Below are 11,512 nucleotides of genomic sequence, written 5' to 3'. Positions count from 1 at the left end.
CCGCGCGGAGCCGCCACCACGGAGCCCCCAGGCGGCGGCTGGAGGCAGCGGGAGCCGGAGCCAGAGCCGGAGCAGCCCCCGGAGCGGTTGGCGGCGGCGGGGGCGGCCCGGCGCGGGAGGAGACGGCGCGGCGGAGGGGGCCCCGGCCCGGGCACCGGCAGCGTCCCCGGGACCATGGAGCCCGGCGAGGTGAAGGACCGCATCCTGGAGAACATCTCTCTGTCGGTGAAGAAGGTAAGCGCGCCTCCCCACCCAGCCTTCGGGGCCCCGCGGTCCGACCCCTCTAAAGCCAGAGTTCGACCTCTCAACCCCAACCCGCTGCCCTCTTCTTCGAGCCTGGCCAGCCCCGGGTCCTGCCAGGCCCCCCCTGCATCCCCCAAGAAGTTCCTGGGAGAGCCTCGCCCCACCTCCAGCCCCAAACGCTTCTCCTGCCCAATGACATCACCCTGTCCCCTTCAGCCAGCTGGGGCGGGGGGCGGGAGGGGCTGACTCCGCCTCCGTCCCCCCTTCCCAGCCCCCCACCCCCACCCGGGCTGTGGCCTAGAGGGGAGCAGACTCACGTGAGCTTCTCGGACCCCAATGACTCTTTTGAAAGATCGGAGTTGAGATCAGCCTCTTTGCAGTGTTGAAATGACAGCCCCGGGGGACAGACGGGTCACCCACCCCCACCCCGGCCTGGTCTCCCCTCAGGTTCAGGTACCCGCCTTGGCTCAGTGGGGGTGACTGACAAGACCTGCCTCTGCCCCCTGTCAAGCCCTTCCCAAGCCCGGGACCGCATCCGCCCTGCGTGCCCTTCTTGGGGACCCTGTGGTTTCTTGGTGGCGGAGTCTGGAAGGATTCTTGGCTTCAGTGACAAGTCAGAGTCTCCCCCCCCCACTCCTCATCCCGCTGCTGCTCGCCTCTGATGGGACTTCCCTAAATTCACCTTGCTGAAGTGGTTCAGGGCTGCTTGCCTCTCTTGGGTATATTTTAGGACATTCTTTGGGGAGCACAAGGACTGGCCAACCAGCACAGCCCTTCTTGGGGAAGAGTTTTAATTAGAAGCATCCTTTTCTTTTCTTTCTTCCCCCTCCTATTTCCAGCTAGAACATTTATGGTCATGGCTGGTTGGGGGATGGAGTAGGCTAAGCTGAAAAGGGTCCCAGAGGGCCAGCTGGCTTTAGTTCGGTGCAGAGTGTCCCAGGCTAAAGAATGGCAGTTGGTGGAGCTTATATTGGAAGCCTGGGCTTCTTCCGAGGGTCTCCATCAACCTTCTCTAGATTTGGTGACAGCCCCACTAATTAAGGAATTGAAACTGAGGAAGGGGCTGGTGGAGAAGAGAGAGAGCCAGCCAACTGACCCATTTTTTCTCAACCCCAAGTACCTGGCATGCAGAGACACCCAGCATCTTGGTGCTGAGGAAATGCCCTGGATGTAGAGTGGCGGGACCTTGGGGCCCGGTTCTGCCCCTGTCGCCTGTGTTTCCTCATTTAGTTAGACAGAATGGCCCCTGCTAGGTTTGAATCTGACTCTAGGAGGAGAGCTGAACTTGCTTCTTTTAGACAGGGTGGGTTCTTCCCTTCACTCTACCCCTAATTTAAATAAATCACTTGAAAATTTAACTGTCAAAGAAAATTGGAATTTCTGTTCTAAAACAGTTGATTTCAGAATGAACCATCAATATTAATGGTCTTGTCAAGTTTCACTTTTAAAAGTATAAGCTCAGTTTCTTCATCTGTGAAATGGGTTACCAGTAGTACTTAGCTTCCGGGGTAGTTGTGAGGTTATCGAGTGAGATAACCTATGGAAAGTGCTTTGCAAAACTTAAAATGCTGTAGAAATGCTAGTTGTTGTCATTCTTATTTATTCATAATGGTATTATTTATTCTTATAAATAACAATATTGATTATTATTGAGGCAGCTGGATGACACAATGGATAAAGCACTGGGCCTCGAGTCAGAAAGACCTGAGTTCAAATCCTGCCTAAGCCAGTTACCAGCTGTCTGCCTACCTCAATTTCCTCAACTGTGAAATGGGGATAATAATAGCATCTCCCTCACAGGGTTATTGTGAGGATCAAATCAGATATTATTTGTAAAAGTGTTTAGCACAGTGTCTGGCACATATATAAATGCTCATTCATTTCCCTTCGATGATGATGGTGGTGATGATGCTTGGCATATAGTAGGCACTATATAAATGTTTATTTCCTTCCTTTATATTATTAGTATATGCCTGGTACATAGTAAGTGCTATATAAATGCTTATTCTCTTCCCTTCTATTATCCTTATTAGTATTGTGCCTGGTACATAGTAGGCACTATATAAATGCTTATTCCCTTCCCTTCTATTATCCTTATTAGTATTGTGCCTGGTATGTATTAGGCACTATATAAATGCTTATTCCCTTCCCTTCTATTATCCTTATTAGTATTGTGCCTGGTATGTATTAGGCACTATATAAATGCTTATTCCCTTCCCTTCTGTTATCTTTATTAGTATTGTGCCTGGTATGTAGTAGGTACTATATAAATGCTTATTCTCTATGATGATGAAGATGACCATCATTAACATTGCTATTACTATTACAGTCATAATTGTTGTTGTTGTTGTTATTATTTCACTGGTGAGATTGGCCTCATCCTGCTTGACCTCAGGGGGAAGAACATGGAGTGGTGGGCTGCCCCAGGAGGTGAGGTGGGGTTGCTCCTCTTCTGTGGTCTTCTAGGAGAGATCGGATGTCCTCTTGTCCAGGAGATCGAGGCAGCCTGTTTCAAGAAGTCAGGAAGACTCTGCCCTCAGGACGCTTGCTGACCCTGTGACCCAAGTGGCAAAGCATTTCACCTCTCTGAGACTCAGTTTCTTTATCTGTAAAATAGGGAACATGACAACCTGGGCCTCACAGGCTTACAAACGAGTAAAGGATTGAGCCTTTTACTACTGTGCGGGGCTCCTCCTGGTGAGCTTGGGGGGACATGTGGGCCGGCATCCAGCCAGATCGGCCGGTCTGGGTGGATTGGGATTTGCGCTGTCGAACGCAAGGTCCCACCGTCACTGAGATGACCGATCTGTTTGAGGGTTCTTATGATGATTGTTTTCTGTAGGCCCAGCCTATAGGAGGTGGCCCCTGGGGTCCCTTCCAACCTGGCCATTCCATGTTGTTTTCTATTTCGTTTTACCCCTGAACAGGACTAAATATGATGCCTGGTTTTGATAATGCTGCGTGATTTTTGCTTACCCAGGAAAGGTTGAAGGAACAAAGCACTCTGTTAAAAAGCAATCAGTCTTTTGAATAGAAGAGAAAGATGGACTGCTGACTCTTCTGATCTTATCTGTGCCAGTAATGGCAGCATTCCGGGAGGTCAGGAAGTTTGTCAATCTTTTCTAATATGTGTTTGGAGTCATGGGGGTTGGTGGGAGGGAAGTCACCCATAAAGATGTGATGGGAAGGAAGGTGATGGCCTGATTCTGGAGGCCCAAGACCTGGGTGCGGATCCTGTCTCTGACTCTAGCCGGTTCCCTTACCTTCCTTGTGCCTCGGTTTCCTTATCTGAAAAAAGAGTGGGTTGGACCAGATGACCTTCTGAGGTTCCTTCTAGCTCTCAGTCTAAAATGCTGTGAGCCTATAAAACAGGTTATGTAAAAACGTTGCCTAATGAGACCTTCAGGCAACATGTAAGCTTCCTCCAGCAACTGTCTTGGCCATCTGGTCAGGTGTATACTAACAACAATAATAGCTAACATTTATAAAATGCTTTAGGTTTTGCAAAGTGCTTTATAATTATCGTGTCATTTGATCTCCTGGACAACCCTGGGATCATGGGATCATAACAAAATCTAGAGCCAAAAAGAACCCTAAAAACCATCTAGCCCGACCCCTCGATTTTACAGATGGGGAAACTGACACTTACAGAGATGACATGACTTGTCCAAAGTCACATAAGTGACTACAGCTAGATGGGGAAATGGATAGAGCACCTGGCCTGGGTCAGGAAGACCTGAGTTCAAATCCACTCAGACACTTAACCAGCTGTGTGTCCCTGGACAAGTCACTTAACCTCTGTTTGCCTCAGTTTCCTCAACTGTAAAATGGGGATAATAATTGTCCTTATCTCCCAGGGTTGTTGTGAGGGTCAAATAAGATAATATTTGTAAAGTACTTAGTACAATGTCTGGCATGTAATAGCTGCTATATAAATGTTAGTTATTGTGATTATTTATAATCAGCTCTATTAAATGGCAGATACAGGATTTGAATCCTGGTCTTACTTTGTCCACTCTACTGTGCTGACTAGGTACAGATAATGTAGTTATTGGGCTGTGACTACCCCGTTTTGCAGATGGAGAAACTGAGGTTCAGAGAGATGAAATGACCTGCTCAGGGTCATGTGGGTGAGATTCAAACCCACACCCACCTGACTCCAGGCCCAGCATTATTTCCCCTAGCCTAGACCATCCTTTGGAGACAGACATTGTTCCAGGCACCTGAAGGCTTGGGTCTGATTTCTGAGACTTGGGGCCCTGCTACCATCTGTTTAAGAAAGTCTGCTCTGTGTGCTGCTGTCAATGCTGTTTAGAGAATGGGAGCAAAGCAGAGATGGAGAGGTGGTATGTGCTCCCTAAAGGAGGCGTATCATTGTGCCTAGAGCCCAGCGTAGAGCCTATGCTCACAAGGCTTGTCTGACCCGGGGTCTTATTTCGTGCTGTGTTGTCTGCCTCCCACCTCCCTACCGAATGTAAGCTTGCTGAGGGCAGGGACAGTTTCATTTTTTGGTTTTTGTATTCCCAATACAGTTTCCGGTACATATAGGTACTTAATAAATGCTTATTGATTGTTTGATTCATTGACACCAGAGGTGCTTAATCATCATTGCTCATCTGGACCACATCAGCTGTTATATGTCCCTCTGAAGGTAAATGATGATTAAATTTCAGGATCTGGAGTTGGAAGGGACCGTCCACAGGTCATCTAGCCCAGCTCCTCCGTTTTGCTAGTAAGGAAACTGAGGCCCAGGGAAGTCAAGTGATAAGTGTAATAAATCTAAGAGGTGGAATTTGAACCCGGGACTCCAAAGCCAATGCTTGTTTCCCCTGTACCACGCTGGTGCCTAAAAGGTTTCTGACTTCTACTCTGCCTCAGTCAGACCCTACCTGGGCTGATTTTATTCTTTGGGTCTCAGTTTTTTCATTTGTAAAATGAAAGGGGTCAGACTCAATGACTTCTGTGTTATAACCTGATGATGCCCTAAACTAGACTGTGGGCTCCATGAGGACAGGGACCCCCACCTTATCTATATTTTGGATGGCCTGCGGGGCAGAGCATACAGTTGGTGCTTAATACATGTTTGCTGTATTGAAAAGAGGCATCAGAGAAATCTCAGTGGAGTTGCCTCCATCAGATTCCCATCAATTTGGTGACTGGAGGAGGTCTTGGAATCTTGGGCTCCCACTGTTTGTTCCCAGAGTTCACTTGAATTTCATGACTTCAGGAAAGTTGCTTCACCTCCTCCTTCTGAAACTCTCTCCCTTGTCCTCCCCCTCCTCCTCTTTCACCTCTCCCCCTCCTCTCCTTCCTCTCCTCCTCTCCTTCCTCCTCTCCTCTTCCTCTCTACCTTCTCCTCTCCTTCTCCTCCTGGCTTTCCCTACCTTCCTTCAAGTCTCAGCCAAAGACTCCCCTTCTATAAGAAGCCTTTCCCAAGTCCTCCATATTGCTAGTGCCTTCCCTCTTAGATTATCTCCAGTTTATCCTGGCCGTCTCTTGTTTGTACATAGTTGTTTGCGTGTTGTCTGCCCCATTAGACTGTAAGCTCCTTGAAATCAGGGCCTATCTTTTGATGTTCTTTGTATGATCTATGCTTTGCACAGTGCTTGGCATATAGAAGGTGCTTAATACATGCCAGTTGTCTGTCTGAATTCTCCTTGCCCTCTCATAGAATGGGCTTAATTCTCTCTTCCTCTTTTATAGGATGTTATGTGGAGGAGAAGGATGCAGGTAATGTGGTTTGGGTTTCTAGGAAGAAAGATATAATCCAGATGGGGATGTGACTGTTAGGATGTGGAAGTCCCCAGCTCTAATCCCAGCTGTGTGACTTGTGAGCAGCTGTGTGACGTTGGGCTCTTTGGGCCTCAGTAACCTTGTCTGGAAAATGAGGAGATTCCCACTGTAGGATCCATGGCCTTATGTTGGCATTGTAATTGTGTTTGCCAGGCTTGGAGTTCCTGGAGGTGAGCACCCCAGTGAGACAGGGGAGAGGCTTGTCATCGTTACCTTGATTTAAGCCTGTGTCCCTCCTGACTCAGAGGCACGTGGTGGTTTTGTTAGAAAAGGAACTGAGAGGTCAGAGCTTTTGACTCAGATTTGAAGTGTTAAAAAAACAGAAGCAATTTCCATATGTTCTCAAAGCCAAAATGCCAGCAGAGGTCTCACGGGTGCAGCTTGAGGTTGCAGGTGTGGTAACCATTCAAGAGAAATGTGGTCTCCAAGCTCCATCTCTAGTATCCTGGATAGGGGTGAAGCAATAGCTGAGATGAAGGGAGGTGACATTCACTTTGATTTGGTGGCACAGTGGATGGAGTGTCAGGCTTGGAGTCAGGAAGACTCATCTCCCCGAGTTCAAATCTGGCCCCAGTCACTTCCTAGCTGTGTGACCCTGGGCAAGTCATGAACCTTATTTGCCTCAGTTTCCTCATCTGTAAAATGAGCTGGAGAAGGAAATGGCAAGCTGTTACTCCTGTACCTTTGCCAAGAAAACCCTAAATGGGGTCACAAAGAGTCAGACATGACTGAAAAATGACTCAACTCTATGGATGTGAGCCAGTGGGAATATAAAGAAGTTAAGGACGTGACAGTGGTCCCAGCCCTCAAGGAATTGATAGTCTAGTGAGGAAAAAGGACAGCCCCAAAGAAAGATAATTAACTGAGGGATTGGCTTCATGGAGGGGTGGGACTGGAAATGGAGTTTTTTGAGCAGGGGAGAAGGGGAGAGGAAGGCCTTCAAGATGAGATGAGAGGAATACCCAAGTAAAAATATCATTTAACTGAGGCCCGGGAGCCAGAGTGTCCTCTCTGGGCCTCACTATCCCCATTTGTCAAATGAGGGTCCAGGTCATCTGTCTCGTGAAGGAAGGCTTTGGACTCGGTCTCTAAGGTTCTTTCCATATCTGAGGAACTCTGGGATTTAGTACTGTGGAGACGGTGAATAGATCACCATCTGGATGCTGAGTTGATTAGTGGTAGGAGGGGTGGATAATAGGAAGCAGGGATGGAAGAGTAGGTTTGTGTGTAACTTGCATGAGGTATGCAAGCACCCATGGGGGTTTGCAAGCTAATCTCCTGCCATTTTCAAACTAAAATATTTAAAAATATTAAAAACAAAGCAACCCTTTCCTTCAACAGAGACACAGTTCCTGCTAGACTTTCATTTTCAGTTTGGAATCCAAGTTCTTGAGTCAGAATGGGAAAAAAACACCAGTCCTCAAACTGAACTGTTGTTAGCTATTGGTGCAAAGTGTGATTTGATTAACCCAGCTGATCTTTTCCTAGGGGAGAGCCTTTCTGTTTCAGCTTGAAACTTTTTTTTAATGTTTTATTAAGATGTTCCATATCAAACTTTAGTCTTTGAATTTGCCTGCTCATCAGGTACAATTAAATGAATCATTTCCACGCATCGAGTATGGTGATTTTTTTTTTTTCCTGCTCACTGCCTGTGATCCTCCATTCATTTGTTCATTCTTTCTCCCATTTCTTCTTGTGGTCGCTATGAAGGTGGCCTGCATTCCTCTGTTTTTTTCTCGCTTTGCAGTATTTCATCAAGTGCTTTCTAGATTTCTTTGTATTCATCATACACAGTCTTAGTATGGTTTGGTTCCATTATGTTAACAGTTCACAATTTATGTAAAACTGTTCCCCTTTTGTTGGACAAAGAGATTACTCCCCATTAGGGTTGGGTTTGTTTTGTTTTTTTTTTGAGGGGGTGTCTAGCTATGAAGCTGCTATGACTGGTTTTGAACAGAGGGTTCTTGTTTTCATTGGTTTTTTATAGACAAAGCCAACGTATATTCCACAGTTTTCTGTTGCACTCTCTTTCTTCATACCAGTCCAAGGCGTTGATCTCAGATATACCAGAGAAAGGGAAAATCCAAAGATCAGGGAGAGTGTGTGCTTGGTGGTATGCATAGGACTGAGGATATCTAGAGGTCCTTTCCTTTCCAGGAAAGCAGTGACTTCTGGGATGCTGTTTGGAGAACACTGGATTAGGTCACCCTCCATCAGGGTGGTTGGTATGGGCGGGTCTGGATTTGTCTCTCTCTCTGTATCTCTCCTTCCTCTCCATATCTAGAACTGTCTCTGTTTTTGTTCCTATCCCCCCATTTCCATATCTGCATCTATCTCTTTATCTGTCTCTATCTCTGTCTCCCTCCATCTCTGTCTCTCTGGATCAGTCTCTACTTCTGCATCTCTCTCTGTCTCTATCCCTCTATCTCCATATCTTTATCTCTGTCTCCCTCCATCTCTCTATCTGGATCCATCTCTCTTTCTATCTCTGTCTCTTTCCCTCCATCTCCATATCTAGAACTATCTCTGCCTTTGGCCCTATCCCTTCATTTCCATATCTGAACCTATCGCTTTGTCTTTGTCTGTCTCCATCTCTCTATTTGGATCTCTGTCTCTATCCCTTCATCTCCATATCTAGAACTATCTCTGCCTTTGGCTCTATCCCTTCATTTCCATATCTGAACCTATCGCTTTGTCTTTGTCTCTCTCCATCTCTCTATTTGGATCTCTGTCTCTATCCCTCCATCTCCATACCTGGATCTGTCTCTGTCTCTATCTCTGTCTCCCTCCGTCTCCATCACCTAGGTTTATAAATGCACATATGTGTGTATTTGGTTCAGACCTGTGATTTCATCAATATAGGGGAAGTCCCAGTGTGGAAACTTCCTCCATTGATGATCTATAGTTGGTCTTCTGTACCTTATAGTCTTCCTTGGGGCACTAAAGCCATTATGTGTCAGAGATGAGATGGAAAGCCTGGTCTTCTTTACTCAAGGGCCCTGACACTACCCTGACAGTCCCCCAGCTCAAGGCACCTCTCAGAGAAATATCATCACCAAATTATTGTTGGTGACTTTGCTTAGTAACAAGGTTGAGGAATGGAATGGACCCTGTTCTCCATCCTCTCCATTCTACTGAGTGTCACTGAGAAGAGGGCGTTCATCACCTGGGGCCCCAACCCTGGGCTGGGATTCTCATCTCCTCTGCCTGGGTAACGTCCAAGCCCCGGGGGTTTCTCTCCCTTGCTTGTCCATCCCCTGTCAATTCTGGTTAGGTCAGACTAGCATGGAAGATGAGAGTCAATTTTTTTTCTTTTGGTTCTCTGGGGCTGATGGCTATTTTAGGGTCATGGGGACCTGCAGGAGTCTCTGTTTGGCCTCTGCTGAGGCTTAATAATTGATTGCAGCTGTTACTCGACTAGGAGAAAGCGTCAGACAGCTGAACCCCTCATGTCTCATATGCATGCACACACCCCTCCTCCGTTCCCCAAGTCTCTCTGTCTCTCTGTGTGTGTCTCTCTCACTGTCTGTCTCTCTCTCCCTTCCTCCACTTTCCCCCTTTACCTTCCCCTATTGTTGTTTAGTTATTTCAGTTGTGTCTGACTTTTTATAACCCCATTTTGGGTTTTCTTGGCAAAGATACTGTAGTGGTTAGCATTTCCCTCTCTGGCTTATTTTACAGATGAGGAAACTGAGGCCAACGGGGTGACTTGCCCAGGGTCACACAGCTAGTAAGTGTCTGAGGCTGGATTTGAACTCATGAAGATGAATCTTCTTAATTCCAAGCAATGTTCTGTGTCATCTAGCCGCCCATGTGGTTGGAGAAAGCTCTGACTGATCCTGAGTTCAGCGGCTAAGACTGTTTCTCCTTCTGCAGGAATTATCAGACCTTATCTCGTGTTGTTGTTCAAGCACAGGCTGCCTGGGTATTGGACAGTCAATAAATAAACATTTATTACGTGCCTGTTATGTGCCAAGTATGTGCTAAGTGTGGGTCAGACCCTGTTTCCTGCTGAGAACAGGGAGGTGGCTCCTGTCCAGCCATCTCTGAGCTGGGCACTAGTCTGGCCTTGTCCCCTGCCCCGATGGGGATGAAGCTTCTGGATTGTCCTTCATGGGGCTGGCCCTGTTTCCTATTGAGGATCAGCATGACGCTTTTGTCTTCTGCCGTAGGACTGCGCTGCTTTGCACTTAGGACCTCCCCCCACCTTCACCGCTCTCCTTCTGTGACTGAAAATTCCTGACAGTCTCCTTGTATAGTCCTGGTCTGGATGGGGGAGTTTATGAGTGATGTTCTTTGGTTTTCTTAATATTTGTAACTGTTGGTACATTTTTAGAACTTTACTGAGGTATCGGGTGTGGGGGGGAAACTAGGCTCCTCTAGAACCTAACAGAATGCCATCTTCTTATATTTTGGGGGAGGGTACATCTGGAAATGATAAAAGGCATTGATAAAATTTATTTTTTTGGTGGGGAGGTAATTGGGGTTAAGTGACTTGCCCAGGGTCACACAGCTAGTAAATGTCTGGGCAATAAAATTTATTTTAAAAAAAAGGATACTGTTAGTTGAAGAGATAAAATAACTGAAACTAATAGTGAGGTCAGAATATAGTCAATATGCATTTATTAAGGGCTTACTATGGATCAAAAACACTGTACTAGCTCTTGGGAATATATAAGGAAAAAGGAACTGGTCCCTGCCTGCCCTCAGGGAGCTTATGTTCTATCTGGGGATAAAACATGTGTTAGTATAAAAGGGAGAGCAAGTTTGTGGGGTTGGCCTTGGTGCCCCAGGCTTCCCAGTAGGGGGAGATCACTGAAGCTTCCAGGGATGAACCCGTGGCCCCCAGAACATCATGGACTCTGTCCTTTTCCTCTCACCATCAGCCAGGCTTTTGGCCATGTTGGTCCTCCAGCTCCAGGCTTGGGGTGCCGGCAGTGGTCGGGGGAGTTGGCCAGCCCCGAGACCTGGAGACTCATTCTTCAAAAGCCATGTTAAAGAAAAGGGAGCCAGGTGTGCCCTATCTCTGCCACGTCCTGTAGTGTTTCTCCTCCCCCTGCTGGTTACCCAGGTTCCAAAGGCTCTGATTCCTGGCAGGGAGGTTTATGGAGAGAGTTCGTTTGGCGGCCTGTCTGTTAATTAGCTCAGACCTTTAGAAGTGGGAGAGCCACCTGGCTGCTTTTGTCATAGAAGCAGATAAGGAACAGCTCCTGCCCGCTGCCTTCTTTGTGGCCCAGGGAGTTGAAGGTAACTCCCCGGGATTCCCCAGACTTCACTGTAAGGCCAGCACTGCTCTGGCCTTCCCCCCACAGATCTCCTGCAGAAGCTCCAGCTGCCAGATCTCCCCTCGACGTGTGCTGGGCGCACTTTGTATGGAGCAGCGGCGTGGGCCAAAGCTCGTCAGACGGGAGGGAAGACTCCGGCAGCCGGCCATGCTGGACACTCATTCTCTGAGCCTGGCCGGGGGAGAGCCACT

The 11,512-nt window shown here is 47.4% G+C and overlaps 1 protein-coding gene across 2 annotated transcripts in view; it reads left to right on the top strand.

Moving 5' to 3' along the window:
* The first annotated feature begins 121 nt into the window (after positions 1-121).
* The window catches only part of PLEKHM2 (pleckstrin homology and RUN domain containing M2), a 64,987-nt gene continuing 53,596 nt past the window's right edge, over positions 122-11,512 (top strand). For both annotated transcript variants that reach the window (XM_027859801.1, XM_027859800.1), the window contains exon 1: positions 122-234. In XM_027859801.1, the coding sequence (XP_027715602.1) occupies positions 175-234 (60 nt within the window). In that variant the 5' untranslated portion in view covers positions 122-174. The remainder of the gene's footprint in view (positions 235-11,512) is intronic.

The sequence above is a fragment of the Vombatus ursinus genome, unplaced genomic scaffold (assembly GCF_900497805.2).
Source record: "Vombatus ursinus unplaced genomic scaffold, bare-nosed wombat genome assembly UNPS02014172.1, whole genome shotgun sequence".
In the NCBI taxonomy this organism is placed as follows: domain Eukaryota; kingdom Metazoa; phylum Chordata; class Mammalia; order Diprotodontia; family Vombatidae; genus Vombatus; species Vombatus ursinus.
Note: the sequence above shows the minus strand (reverse complement) of the source record. Positions and strands in the feature narration are given on the sequence as shown.